General features: G+C 49.2%; 1 protein-coding gene across 1 annotated transcript in view; it reads right to left on the minus strand.

The window, feature by feature from the left end:
* Positions 1-227: 227 nt before the first annotated feature.
* Positions 228-15,417, minus strand: part of LOC144130407 (serine/threonine-protein kinase haspin-like) — an 87,185-nt gene continuing 71,995 nt past the window's right edge. The window contains exon 13 of the mRNA XM_077664334.1: positions 228-319. Coding sequence (XP_077520460.1) covers positions 315-319 — 5 coding nt within the window. The 3' untranslated portion in view covers positions 228-314. The remainder of the gene's footprint in view (positions 320-15,417) is intronic.

The raw sequence follows: 15,417 nt of genomic DNA on the forward strand, positions 1-15,417 counted from the left end.
TAAAGCTTGTGCGCGGTCACGTGCACTTACGGGTTTCCTGTTGCTGCCGTCGAAGGCGAAAAGCTTGAGCATGGAAAATGACAGCAGTTTATCATTCCAATAAGAGCCGGGTCTGGGCGATTCTGGGTGCATGAAATCGCCAGCTGCACGGAACAAAGTGGTACGTCGTTAATGCCACAGTGCGCACAAGAGACGGCAAAGGTTTCAGCACGTATACTGACCGCATAAGCCGGAGTCTTGGATGAAGCTGATCCAAACCGCGTACTGCGACTCGTTGCGCAAGTTACTAAAGCGGATTTTCGGAGCTGGCTGCATCAGCCTGCGCACAAGAACAGTGACCACTGGCTTCGTCTACCGTTTTCATCAATTCAAACGAGCCTCTCATCAATCGATGACGATACATGCCAAAATAACTTAATTTCCATGCCGATTGTGACACCGAAACAATCGGCAAAGTTATAGGGAAGAACAAACTTTGCTAAGTTTTTATAACGCTGCTTTGCCCGAGAATATCCGTATTTACGAACTCGAGCCTCCATTCTCTGCTAGCTGCGCTGCACTCCATCCGTCAGCGGCATACTGGGTAAATGAGATTTCGTAATTGGCTCTGCTAGCGCTGGGCCCATGAACTGCTACGCTACAGTTCGTTTATTAACCGCGCTCCAACAAGCTTATTTATATTCAGCTGCGACAACACAAGATTTCTTGCGGGAAGCCGCTAAGTATATCTCTATACATTACTAACATCGAACATTCGATGTTAATTTGTTGGGAAAGTACAAAAGTCTCTATTAACGCAATTTATTCTGTTTAGAGCTACTGGAACCAGATACTCTATCGCGCTGCAGCCATCAAATCGCGGCAGAATGCACGTTTCCGGGCCAACACCATCCAAGCCAAACACGAACCTTCCTGGCATACTGTTGGAAAACAACTGTCTTCAGAGCGCAACTTTTCCCTCCCTGCTCTAGGTAATTTGGAAAAACTGCCTGAAGATGAAGCAACCACTATATTAGTTCAGTTTTCATTTTTAATCGGGCAGAACGCTTCTACATTATTGCTAACCGAGCAACCAGTACGTGCGATCACGAAAATCAAAAAATAGCAAGCGACGCTCCTTGTTATGATTGAGAAGGCAGTAGAAGGCAGTGTGACCGCACACATCGCATGCAGCGAAATGATTTTTTGCAGGTATATGCAAGCTGTTTAGAAGGAAAACCAGAGGAACAGCAGACGCTCCAATAACACCCCGTATAATTTATGATTACCTCGCAGTCACAATTTCAACGAATCTCCAGCGTGCTTTCGCAGTGACAGGCCTTTGAAAACTTACATTCCTTCTGGGCTGACCTGCAGTTTCATAACGGGCAAAAACTGGGCCTTGTTGACGAGTGTTATGTGGGGAAACCTTACAGCAGGGTCGAGTGCTATGCTGCTTATGCCACCCACAGAGACAACTTGTTCTCTGGCCGTGGGCGCACATGTGCTCGACGGCTCCGGCGGGGCCATGCTCCTGACTTTCTCGATGCTGGCTCTGGCCGTGGGCGCATATATGCTCGACGGCTCCGGCGTGGTCGTGCTCCCGACTTTCTCGATGCTAGCTCTGGCCATGGGCGCATATGTGCTCGACGGCTCCGGCGCGGCCGTGCTCCTGACTTTCTCGATGCTGGCTCTGGCCGTGGGCCAATATGTGCTCGACGGCTCCGGCGAGGCCATGCTCCTGACTTTCTCGATGCTGGCTCTGGTCGTGGGCCAATATGTGCTCGACGGCTCCGGCGGGGCCGTGCTCCTGACTTTCTCGATGCTGGCTCTGGCCGTGGGCGCATATGTGCTCGACGGCTCCGGCGGGGCCATGCTCCTGACTTTCTCGATGCTGGCTCTGGCCGTGGGCCAATATGTGCTCGACGGCTCCGGCGAGGCCATGCTCCTGACTTTCTCGATGCTGGCTCTGGCCGTGGGCCAATATGTGCTCGACGGCTCCGGCGGGGCCATGCTCCTGACTTTCTCGATGCTGGCTCTGGCCGTGGGCCAATATGTGCTCGACGGCTCCGGCGGGGCCGTGCTCCTGACTTTCTCGATGCTGGCTCTGGCCGTGGGCCAATATGTGCTCGACGGCTCCGGCGGGGCCGTGCTCCTGACTTTCTCGATGCTGGCTCTGGCCGTGGGCCAATATGTGCTCGACGGCTCCGGCGGGGCCGTGCTCCTGACTTTCTCGATGCTGGCTCTGGCCGTGGGCGCAGCTACACCCACGACGTCGATGATCTCCCAAGGGCCGTCGTTTTCATTACCACTGTTGGAACCACTTCTGCTAATACCGCTACTGCTGCCGTCGTCTCTGTCGGTACGGGTTGATGTCACGTTGCGCACGTCCTGCACTTGAGCATTGCCATTTCTCATGTGCTTCTTGGTATCGTCTTCCTTCGTCTCGGCGCCTCTGCCGGCAGCGGCCACAGCAGAGCGGGTCACTCCCGACGCCATGATCGAAATGCGCGCGAGACGAGCAGGGGTCCCGTTGCTACCGATGCGCGTAGAAAAAGGGTGCTGAACGGAGGCTCCCTGCACACTCGAGAGGAAAAGCGGTGACGTTGAAGCCGACGCCCGAGTGGTGAGCTACACTTCGAGTCTTCGGTGATGCGTTTGATCTCTCGGACGCCGGGTGCGCGTATTATAAGCACAGCGCGCCACTGACCTGGTACCTCGGGAAAAGTGTTCCTACAGCACCAGATGTCGCCTTCTTCTGCTGCACATAACACGGTTGCCACTGAGGACGGTGGTGTCCGTATGCCTTTTCGCTCTAACGACGTTAATCAGTCCTTCGATTTGAACATCTCCCCATTTTTTTCTTTTCTTGTTCTAGCCGAGCCCTTGCACCGGGAATTCCAAGGCTCTGCCATGTTATCGCGCATATCGCCACTGCACTGCTGCTGAAATAGGCTGAACTACCATCCACTGATAGCGTGCAGTTTTCTTGGGGCGGGTTCGTTCATTGTCGTTTGCTTCGTTGTCATCTGCATTGGGCGCAAGGTGGTGTGCCTGCGGTAAAAGATTGTGTGCAGCACAAAAAAAGACGCGGCCCCGGCTTCATTTATTCTACCACTAGCAGTTAGAAGGCACCCATTTGGCTACATCATTGTGCCCAAGATATGAGCCATGGCATCCGCCCTCATCCGCTCTTTGGCGATAAGCCGAGCAGAAACGGACCCAGCTACAAAATGCTGAGCCTGCACGCGCCCAGCTCCTTGTTCGCTCATATCAGTTGCTGTCTGACATGACCAGCGAATGGTCCCCTGCTCATGACAGCACGAAGCCGCTGTTGGAAAATAGATGCCTGTGGGGTGTACTTGGCCGCGGTACAATATATATAAAAATTTCAGAACTTGCCGGCGTGTAGGGAGCCCCACATGCCGTAGTCAAACGAAACAGAAAATTTAAAAATTCAGCCGAAACAAGCGCTGACTTACTACGCAATGTACACTGCGAAAGTTTGCAAATTAACGCGGCTCTTGTCAAACTGTTTCATTTCTGTCCTTTAACCGCTGTAATACCTGTCCAATAAGGGCTCCTTGGGCGTCGCCTCACTGCTCGCTGGGCTGTTCAATGCACACTGTGATAACGCGAGGGAAGCGGCTGTCAAACCTGCATGAAACAATTCAGAGAGGGGTCATTTAGACATCCCCCTCGCCGGGTAGAATTATCTATATGTACAACACGAGAACCCTACTTGAAGAGGAAACGTGGAATGTCTCTGTCGCGCTGTCACTCGCAGATGTGGGTCATCAAATAGCCGTTTAGACATCCTCCTCGCCCGGTTGAATTATCTATATGTACAACAGGAGAGCCCCACTTGAAGATAAAACGTGGAATATCTCTTCCGCGCAGCCACCCGCTGATATGGGTCATTAAATAGCCGTTTAGACATCCTCCACGCCCGGTTGAATTAGCTATATGTACAAGACGAGAACCCTACTTGAAGAGAAAACGTGGAACGTCCCTGTCGCGCAGTCACCCGTTGATGTGGGTCATCAAATGACCGTTTAGACATCCTCCTCAACCGATTTAATTATCTATATGTACAACACGAGAACCCCACTTGAAGAGAACACGTGGATGTCTCTGTCGCGCAGTCACCCATTGATGTAGGTCACCAAATACCCGTTTAGACATCGTCCTCACCCGGCTTAATTATCTATATATACAACACGATAACCCTACCTGAAGAGAAAGCGTGGATGTCTCTGTCGCGCAGTCACCCGTTGATGTGGGTCATCAAATAGCCGTTTAGACACCTTCCTCGCCCGGTTTATTATCTATATGTACAGCACGAGAACCCTACTAGAAGAGGAAACGTGGAATGTGTCTGTCGCGCAGTCACTCGTAGATGTGGGTCATCAAATAGCCGTTTAGACATCCCCTCACCCGGTTTAATTATCTATATGTACAACACGAGAACCCCACTTGAAGAGAAAACGTGGAACGTCTCTGTCGCGCAGTCACCTATTGATATGCGTCATCAAATAGCCCGAACCCAGGTACTATCAAATAGCATCCCTTGAAGAAACGCTTAAGGAAGCAGTCTCGGGTGCGTTTTTGCTTCAAACGTGATTTTCACCGGCTGATGTAGAGGCACAGGCACACCAGCAGGAAAACGCGCGCAGTACGTCGAGATAGCTGCCAACAATCACCAACTTGGTATCAATCCGTAATTGTTCATTCATCCACGTGTGGGCCGTCAAACTCGGCAGTCCCACCATCAGAACCTGGAACCAATCTTTAATCTTTGCACGTACTAATATATTTAAGAATTCTTTTTTCCACGAACTGTCACCCAGTAGAAGGCACTTCTAAGATATGTTTTTTTCGGCTGATAATGTAAAAAAATTTTGAAGAAAATGTACGAAAAACAGTGGGTTGGTTTTTTGCTGCACTGTCTGTTCATTCATTTTTCCCCTTTCTACCCTAAATCAGCTGTTTGCATTGCACCCTGTTCGTTTTATATTTTATGATTGCTTGCCAATGGTGGCGCTGAAATGCATTTTTTGTGACACCTGTATCACCCTTCCTGCTTGGTCTTCAATGATTTCAGAATGTTTTAAATAGAATAAATAAATAAATAAAATAAAAGTGTCTTGTTTTGCTGACCCTGCATGAATGGCTCCCCGGGCCATTAGAAACATTTAGTATAGAGCAGACTCCACAATTCACCATTACGGCATTTGATGGCGCCAGATGCGGACCAGTTTTGTGCAAGCCTGCCTTGTCGCAACCATTGAAAGCGGGCGCATTGGCAGTGGCGGTGGAGTGCCGGTGAGGGATACTCTTAGGAGACCAATAAAGTGCGGCTACTCCTGTGGTGGTCGTTCACGTCAAGCTAGCTACACAGCGCCAGGCGCAAATCGGCCGCAACGCTCGGTGCGGTCTGAAATTATTGTTTGAAAGAGGAATTTCAACTGCATTGACCTCAGCTTGTGTTCATCGCATCCGTGAAGTCATCTGAACCAAATGGTCACGAATTTTATCCAGGCGCACTGATTTCTCACTGAATTACGACTATATCTGAAGGTTTTGATGATTCATTTCTTGCCTAAACCTACCGCCGCTGAGCGCAAAGTTGCGCTAAGCCTAACGCCGGCGAGACTCCGGCGAGGAGCCGCTGGGCCCAACGCCGTGGATGCCAGCCGTTGCGGCGGCTAAGCAAACAGCATATCGCCCAGAAGCTACGCATCTATTGCAAATTCAGTCTCATAAACAACATGATGACACCATTTCCGGTGAAGACCAGAATTTTCAACTTATGGTCAAGCAAATGCGCCAGAGCCGAGAAAAGATGAAGCCGCGTGGCACAGCCGCCACTTCCCCGCAACAAGGCCCTAGCACTAGATTCGCTCCCGCCGAAGACCTTGTCTCCGACCCCCTATTGCTCTTCAGGCAACTACTTCTACATTACTCGAAACCAACGCATACGTCCTGCATATTTGTGGGTGAATAATGTCATTCCTCAATCTCCGCATTACGTTCAGCTCCGGAGACCTCGGAGCCGCAGGGCAACGTCTCATTGGCGTCACAACTGGCTCTGATGTCACAGTCTTGCCCGTGTGGGACCAGAGCACTGCTGTGCTGGGAGTTAAGATTGAAACCCTGGTGTTGAAACTTATCGGTGGCGTCACGCTCACGGTTCCCATCTGGCAGCTGCCGTTGGCAGCTGTCGGCAGGGAAACCAGCAAAGGCGCCGTGCCCGCGAACGAAACCGAAACCTCGGAGTCCGACCATCACAAACTGGAGTAAGCTGAGGCATTGTCGTCTTTGTGTGCAAACTGTGCAACACTAAAGTGGCCGTGGTGAACTTTAAAGGTGAAGAGTCCGCACGTACATTCAACCCCGCCGCGAGAGTGCCAATGTGCCGCAACTGACGCAAGACGACACTGGAGTGTTACCGCTGTGGAACGGTGGGACACAGTGCTGACGTGTGCCCCGACCCGAACGAACACAGCTGCATCCGCTTTAGGACGACTGTGCAACTCACACATGTCCGACCTGCGGAACATCATTGGCAGACCAAATGCCTCATCTCTCGGGCAGCCCACGTCACATGGGTTAGATAAGTGCGCGGGCAAATACCCGAAAGCATGGAAGCCTCCCTTGTCCCCTCTGGCTCGGGATAAACCTAATGAACTAGAGCAAGGCTGCTCCCCATTTCTCAAGAACAAGTCCGGTGGTTCCGGTACCAAGCAAAGCGGTCCCAGTACTGCATCCGTGATGTTGCGTTCGTTGCTTTGTCTTGCGTCTTCGTCATTTGGCGCATTTTCTCTAGCTCTCATGAACCTTCCCCTAAAGAGCCCATCCCCCACAATCCAAATCACGTCATGTACATTCCGAGATCCGGTCGAAGCCGCCGACCTTGCAGCCTGGGGACATCCCTCAGCTGCAGACTAAGCAACAAAAGGTGACCATTTCGGCTGCGGTTGCTGTCGTCCTTTTGCACCTTCCCCCTCTGAACTTTAGATACGTGACTATGAAGCGCCGCATAGAATACTTAGAGTGAAAATCAGATGCTTAGTGAACCCCTCGATCCGCCAGGGTGGCTCAGTAGTTAGGGCGCTCAGCTACTGATCCGGAGTACCCGTGTTCGAACCCGACCGCGGCGGCCGCGTTTCGGGGCAGGCGAAACGCAAAGGCGCCCTTGTGCTGTGCGATGTCAGTGCAGGTTAAAGATCCCCAGGTGGTCGAAATTATTCCGGAGCCCTCTACTACGGCACCGCTTTCTTACTTATTTCTCTCATTTCCTCCTTTATCCCATTCCTTACGGAGGGGTTCTGGTGTCCGCCGAGATACGTGAGACAGCTACTGCGTTATTTACTTTTCTTATAAACCAACGTTAAATTTTTCGACCCCCGGTTCCCAGATTTATCGGGATCTTATTTAAAGCTGAACAATAGGCTATACCTGGCAATCCAGTGGTGGGAGACTTCAACGCTCCTAGCCATCATTTGGACTGTGTACGGGAGACGCCAAAGGGTCGCAAGCTGGCAGAACTCTTCTCTACATTGCTTCTCTCTTTCATCAACTCATCCTGCGCGGATTATCGATGCTGTAAACCGCGATACGTACCCGGACCTCACGCTAATCAGAAATGTACAACACTCCCTATGGAAGAACCTGGACGAGTTCTTAGCTAAATAAGCAAGGCTGATCCCACCTGTAGCTCAAATCAACTTAACTCTCGAGTCCTTAGGGAGCGGCCACTGCCTCCACAAAACAACCATCCGCTCTAAGGCCGTGAGACGGGTTTGAAGCCAAGCCAAGCTCACAAACTGAATGGCCTTTCGAGCTCAATTTCTACCGCCCGTGTGTCACGGAATGGTTCGCTGCTTCGGTTGGTCAGGTCATGATAACTCTGACTCGGTGCCTTACCTAACTCAATACATCGAACGACACTTTTGTGGTGTACAACGATTTAATGCACCCCTGGGAGACTCGCCGCAGTGTTACTAAACGTTGACTGAAGATCAAATTGATTCACAAATTTAAGATTTCAATAGGGCAGATGATGTGAGAATCCTCGGCTACTTAGAATTAAATTTGCATTGTTTTAGTGTTGAATAAAACGTGAATGCATTGTGGTGTAATTTCAAAAATTTTGCCATCATTGTTATGCCATGTTTGTTCCAGAAAGGGTTAAGAAAAAAACATAATTCCTGGGTTACGAGACAAGTAATTCAGATGAAACGAAAGCTTAAGAGAATGAGGCGCTCAGGATTCTGTTATGAACACGCTAAGTACCGCGCTGAAAACGGAGATCAGAAAAGCTAAGGACATCTGTTTCACCGTCACTTGCTTCTGGACCTTTACGCTAAAAATGCAAATAGCTCTGATAAGATACCCGCAGTTTTCCTGCGCCGCTACGCTGAATAGATTTAGCGCTACTTGTTGATAATATATGAGGTCTCTCTAGAGCAGTGCTCTGCTCTGTCAGACTGGAGAAATGCCCGCGTCATTCCTACATTCAAATCACCCGATCGCATGTCCTTTTCCAACTACCGCCCGATTTCGTTGACCTCGACAAGCTGTAAAATACTGAAACACGTTATCTGCTGCCTTTTGACTGCATTTCTAAAAGAAAATAAGCTCTTATCAGACGCTCAGCGCGGGTTTCGACGTGGAGTGTCGACTGTGACACAACTACTTAGTGTATGTCACGACTTCGCACTCGCTATAATAACAAAGAACGATCGATGCTATATTCTTAGAATATGTCAAAGCCTTTGATAAAGTCCCTCATAATAAATTATTAAAGAACCTTCATGCTATCGAAATCAATAGCACACTCATTAAATTTATTAGGGCTTCTCTAGAAAACCGGTGTCAATGTGTTCAAGTTGACGAGTCCTGCTCCGAGACCCCGCAAGTAACTTCAGGGGTGCCACAACGCTTACTTTTGGGACCAATTCTATTTCTTATTTATGTTAATGATATAGTAACAGCTGTACGCAGTGTTGTTAAGATAAAGCTTTTCGCAGATTACTGCATTCTTTACACCTCAGTTAAAACTAAAACCGACCAAATTAAGCTTAACAAAGGTCTTGAAGAAATTGCAGACTGGTGCACTAAATGGGGCATGTATTTAAATATTTCTAAGTATCAGTTCTTCGTATAAGCAGGAACAAAACAGTTTTTCAGCATTCTTACTCAGTTAATGGCATTCCACTTAATGAATCACCGGGAGTAAAATATCTAGGCGTTACTATTAAAGAAGAACTAAGATGGCATACCCATATTAATAACATCTGCACCAAAGGCTTTAAGTCTCTGGTTTATCCGGCGTAAGCTTTCAAAAGCCCCAGTAAATGCCAAGTTATCAGCATATAAAGCGCTAGTCAGACCACGCTTTAAGCACGCTTCCTGTCTGTGGGACCCCTTCACTGACAAAGACATAACCAGATTAGAAAAAGTATCAAGGGCTGCGGCTAGATTCATTTGCAACAAATATAAAAACTGGCAGGCCGACAGGAATGATCAGGTTTCTCGGCCTTGACACACTTAAATCCAGACGTAATGAATGTCGATTAAGGTATCTATACCTAATCTACAATAAACAGATCCTAATGAATAATCATGACTTCATTACGGCTAACACCTCGCGCGCATGCTCCAGTTTTAATAATGGAAGACTGATTCAAGAGTATGCCACTCTGAATAACACGTTTCAATTTTCAACTGTTCCTCAAACCATAAACGACTGGAATAAATTACCGAAACATATTGTCGATAGCCACAGTGTTGATGCATTTATTTCAAAATTGAAGAAATGCGTATGCGATGCTCTTGTACTCCTGTGTTCGATTCCATTTGCGTAAGTTCATGCCCTGATGTGATGTAGTTGATGCTTCTTGTGGTGTAACTTTTATTGTATGCAATTTTTTGTGCTCGCTCCTGCTTGGAGTCATACGACTCTGCAGTTTTAATAAATAAATTCCGTATAGCTGATCTGATTGAGCAGGCTGTCTGGTATGCCCATCAATGCCAGCTCTAATGCCTCATTTGAGGGGAAGCCCAACTCACGGTGCCACAGGGATGCAACTGCAAATACCCGAAAGCGTGGAAGCCTCCCTCACCCCATTCGCTGTTATGTAGACCCAATCAACCCATGCAAGGCTGACCCTCGTCACCCAAGAAAAAGTCCAGCGGTTCTGGCACCATGCACAATCCCACACAAGCCAAGACACCTCATGCACATTTAAGGACCCTGTAGAATCCGCCAACCTTCCAGCCCGGGTATTTTCCTCCGCTGGAGACACCGCAATAAAAGTTGAGTGATTGGATTGGGGTTGCCTCCCATGCTCCCCCAACCTCCCCTCCGAACATGACATTCATCGTAAGTTATAGGGTATGCAGTGCAGCATATGTAGAATGCTTACAGCGCGAAAATCATACGGTTAGGGCAGCCCGGGTTCTAAGATTTAACGAGATCTTTTTTAAAGCAGTAGAATAGGTGGTACCTGACCCCCTCGTGCTGGCGGGCCGGTAGACCCCAAACTGTTGCAAGCTAGCAGAGCTCCATGCCACATTGCGCTTCTCCCTCTTGACTGACACAACTTATCCTACGTGGAATGGCAATACCGTTCACCGCGATACGTGCCCCGACCTCACGCTCAAAAAAAATGCACAAAACTAGCTATGGGAGAGAGAGGGTGAGAGAGAGAGAAACAGAAGGACGGAATGGCAGGGAGTTTAACTAAGCAATGCCCAGTAGGCTACCCTACATCAACATCGATCCACTCTAAGGCCGCAAGACGAACTTGGAATGAGGCCGAGCCCACCAACCGGGCGGCCTTTGGGGCTCAACCTGTACCGCCCGTGCTGCTCATGTAAGGGTTCGCTGCTTGAAATGGTCACATCATGATAACTCAGCCTCGGTACCTTCCCCAACTCAATACATCTGACACCCCTGATGTTGACAACCATTTCCTCGACCTCTGGGAGGCTTGCCGCAGTCATTCTGAACATTGGCGGAAGAACAAATTCAATCGCAAGCTTAAACTATGTGTACCCGAGCTGAGTAATCAGACTGCTTCGTATGCCGTACATATCAGTGACTCAGATTGGATCGACTGGTGAAACGCACATGCCCGTCAAATGCTACCAGAAGAGCGTCGCCTCTGTTTCGTACTTTCATAGACCCCTTTAATGACAGAGGGGAGGGGACGCAGAAAAAGCTGAGTCAGGTGCTTAACCACTTCCCGGCCCCTAACACGAAGCTCGCGGATGCTCTGTGTGACAGATACTTCTGTCGAACAGTGCAACCGGACCGAGCGGCATACACATACACGGGCCGGGAGAGCCTCAGTTGGGCCCTCACTTTGCCCCGCACGACCTCAAGGCTGCGTTGGCTAAGATGCGCAGTGGTACGGCTCCAGGGCGCGATCGTATTACCGTCCCTGTTTTGCCTAACCTTTCGGATGGAACTTATCTCCATCTCCTAGATTACGTCAACGTGATTTGGGACGGAGACCCTCGCCCCACGGTGTGGAAAACAACTCTGGTCGCCTTCATTCCCAAACCCGGCAAGACTATCAGCACATACTACCCTACGCCCCATCTCGATCACATCGCCTGTGGCAAGACTCATGATTGACACAGTGCGTGAGCGCGCTTCAATCCCGCCTGGAGGGCAATCGTTACTTTGCGGGTACGATGTTTGGCTTCCGCCAGCATCTATCTGCACAGGACGTATTGCTCCAGCTAAATTGAGAGGCCATATCTGCGACCACCCTACAACACAATGGCAGAGATATCCTCGCCCTTGGCGTCAAAGAGGCATGCGATAACACAGTAGTATTCTTGCTAACCTAAGTTATTGCTAACTTAAGTCAACGCCGCCGCCAGCGTGCTCTCTCTACGGGCATTTACCACGGGACCCAACGGCGACCAGGGCTCCGATTTGAATTCCATTTACACTTTTAAGGAAGTATGCGAATAATACAAATCCACGCAAGAAACTCACCCCACCCCGTGCAAATAGCTGGGGAAGGTCAACCAGCGGGTACACCTGTGCCTGCTCACTATTACGATGTTGTTCCCGGCAGCCCTAAAGCATTTCGACCCACAATTCGACCGGCGGTGCTCGCACCGTGGGGAGGTGTCTGACACCTACCACATGGTGTGGGCCTGCCAGCAGAACCCATCCCTACCGCCTATCCCAAACCCCGCCCGAGAGGACTGGGAGGCGACCTTGTCCGGCTGCTGCACCCTCGAGGCAGCGCGCCCGGGCTGCGGCAACCGCCAATGGGGTGGCTGACTAGGCATCCCACCTAGTGGTTGTAAGGGCGTGACCTGACCTCCAATACCTCTCTCTATATATGATTAAATAATAAATGTTTTCAAAAGCACCCCCGCCGGTGGGTCTTGTGCAAGCTAGATTGCTCTTCCCGAGCGGACAACCGCCACGCTGGGCAGTTTGCTCACAATCCGGTGGGTGGGTTATGATGACGTCGATATGAAACGTGATCTAGGTGGCCCATCGGCATCATTGGTTGCCTCTCTGGCAAATTTTTAGTCGATTATTCGCTCACAGTCAATGACGCCAACCATGCAGATGGCGACGCAAGATTTTCTGCAACACTAGCTCCTTAAGGGTTTCGCGATAAAAGCGCACTCGGCAGCTGTCGTGCAGCGTCACGCTCGTGTTCCCGCTGTTGTACCTGTACCTCTACACCAGCCAATGCACAGCACTTTTGAAACACACACACCCGCACACACACCCTCACATACTCACGCAGACAAGCACACGAAGCGCACGCTTCTCGTTGACAACATCTGGGTTCGGTGCAGTTGATGGCCCATGTCAACGGGTGATTGCGCAGCTGGGACATTTAAACTTGATTTTTTTTGGGGGGGGGGGGGGAGGGGGGGGAATAAATGGCGCAGTATCTGTCTCACATAGCGGACACCTAAACCGAGCCGCTAGAGAAGGGATAAAGGAGAGATTAAGTGAAGAGAGACGCATTTTCTTTTCAAGTGCTGTTCTCAGGCGAGGAGAATCTCGAAACGACTCTCCCTGAATTGTTGCAAGCCAGTTCCACTGCCGTTTCTACGGCGCTGTCACGGTTTACATACAACAGCCCAGCGATCAATGTTTCGACACCCTAAGTGCCCTTATTGGAAAGGTCTATACACCATTTTCCGTCTTTGTCTCGCACGCAGCTGGTCGGCAACGCGACGACTGCCTTCCTCCTCTCTGGGCTGTGCGATCGGCAGTGCCCCCGCCATGTTTTCAGTGTGCTAGTTTGGGGTTTGGCGCATTTTTGTCAGCTTTTTGCTCTTTAGAGAATTTAGCGCGATGACAACCAACTCGAGATCCACTGGGAACAACTGCGTCGTCTTCGGCTGCAACTACCGAAAGAGAAGAAAAAGTTGGAAATAGAAGCATTCGAAGCTCTTGTCCAGCCATACCGGGACTGTTACTGCAGGCTTTTTCACCTGGTCATCAATTTCCTGCTGAAGAATAGCACCGACGCCTTTGTGTTAAAAACATTAAGAGGAAAGACTTCTCGCCTTCTCAGTCATCTCGCGTCCGCTCAGTACACTTCAAACGGACCAGAGCTCCAATTTTTCTTCCTATGCACCAACACAAGGGGAGTAACTGTTTCGACGTTACGCCTATCTATTTTCTTTCCATAGCTCGCTGCGCTGTCCTTAACTTAAGCTGAACCCTTTTCGTTAGCCTCCACGTTTATGCCGCGTAAATGAGTACCGGTAAAATACAGCCGTTGTACACTTTTCTATTGAGGGATATTTGTAAACTGCCATTCATGATCTGAGAGAACGTGCCATATGCACTCCACCCCAATCGTATCCATCTAGTTATTTCCCTCGCATGATCCGGATCAGATGTCAACCTGCCGCAAGTATTCCTTTATCACTTTCAGCACCTCGCCGCCAACTGTGAATGGCTGTTCTCTTGCTAGATTGTTGAACATTACTTTGGTTTTCTGCAGATTAAATTTTAGACCCACCATTCTGCTCTGCCTCTCTAACTCATTGGTCATTATTTGCAGTTCACCTCCTGAGTGACTCAGCAAGGCAATGTCATCAGCGAATAGCAGATTATTTAGGTATTCGCCAATAACTCCTACCCCAAGTATTTCTAATTCACGCCTCTAAATACCTCCCGTTACACGCGGCGAATAGCATTGTCGAGATCGTGTCTCCTTACCTGACGCCCTTTTTTATTAGAATATTGTTGCTGACTTCATGGAGAACTATTGTAGCCGTGCAGTTACTATATGTATCTTCCAGTATTTTCAGATAAGACTGTTGTACACGCTGACTCCGCAATGCATGTATGACTGCTGAGGTTTCCACTGAGTCAAATGCTTTCTCGTATTAAATGAAGGCTATATATAGGGGTTGGTTATATCCTGCGCATTTCTGTTCCACCTGATTGCTAGTGTGAATTGATCTATTGTGGAATATCTTTTACCAAACCTGCCTGATAATTTGGTTGATTAAAGTCTAAGGCTAACCCTGACTCTATTAGCGATTACCTTAGTAAATACCTTGTAAGCAACGGACAGTAAGCCGATCGGTCTGTAATTTTTCAAGTCCTTGGTGTCTCCATTCTTATGAATTAAGATAATGGTTGCGTTCTTCCAAGTTTCTGGTACGGTCGAGGTCATAAGGCATTGCGTATACAGGGTAGCTAGTTTTTCTAGCACAACCTCCCCTCTGTCCTTCAAGTGACTTGCTGTTACGTGATCCTCACCAGCTGCTTTTCCCCTTTCCATTGCTCCTAAGGCTTTTTTTACTTCCTCTTTTGTTACTGGCGGGATGACGCATTGCTGTGCGCTGCTGTCTCTATCAACGTTCTGATTGCATTGGCTACTGCATAGGTTTGTGTAGAACTCTTCGGCTACTTTAACTATCTTATCCATATTGCTAATGACATTGCCCTCCTTGTCTCTTAACACGTACATTTGGTTTTTTATACCTATGCCTAGTTTCCTCTTCACGGCTTTAAGGCTACCTCCGTCCTTTAAAGCATGCTCGGTTCTCTCCATATTGAACTGTATTATGTCGGCTACCTTGCGCTTATTAACTTCGATCAAATTTCGACCACATGGCAGCTAATGATGGATCATTCGCGTTTAAAACGCATGACGGTCATTACTGGCCTGTGTGGGTGTGGCACATTCGAAAAACGCGCCACTGCATGGTAGAGGTTTCCAAGAGTGCGGTGAAACTGCAGTCATCAATTGCGGACACCAACAGGCTATCCGGCTCATTAACGTTCTGATTACATTGGCTACTGTATAGATCTGTGTAGAACGCTTCGGCTACTTTAACTATCTTATCCATGTGGCTAATGACATTGTCCTCCTTGTCTCTGAACGCATACCAGAACAGACAGGAAGCGGGCAGTGC

The sequence above is a fragment of the Amblyomma americanum genome, chromosome 4, assembly GCF_052857255.1.
Source record: "Amblyomma americanum isolate KBUSLIRL-KWMA chromosome 4, ASM5285725v1, whole genome shotgun sequence".
NCBI classification, from domain to species: domain Eukaryota; kingdom Metazoa; phylum Arthropoda; class Arachnida; order Ixodida; family Ixodidae; genus Amblyomma; species Amblyomma americanum.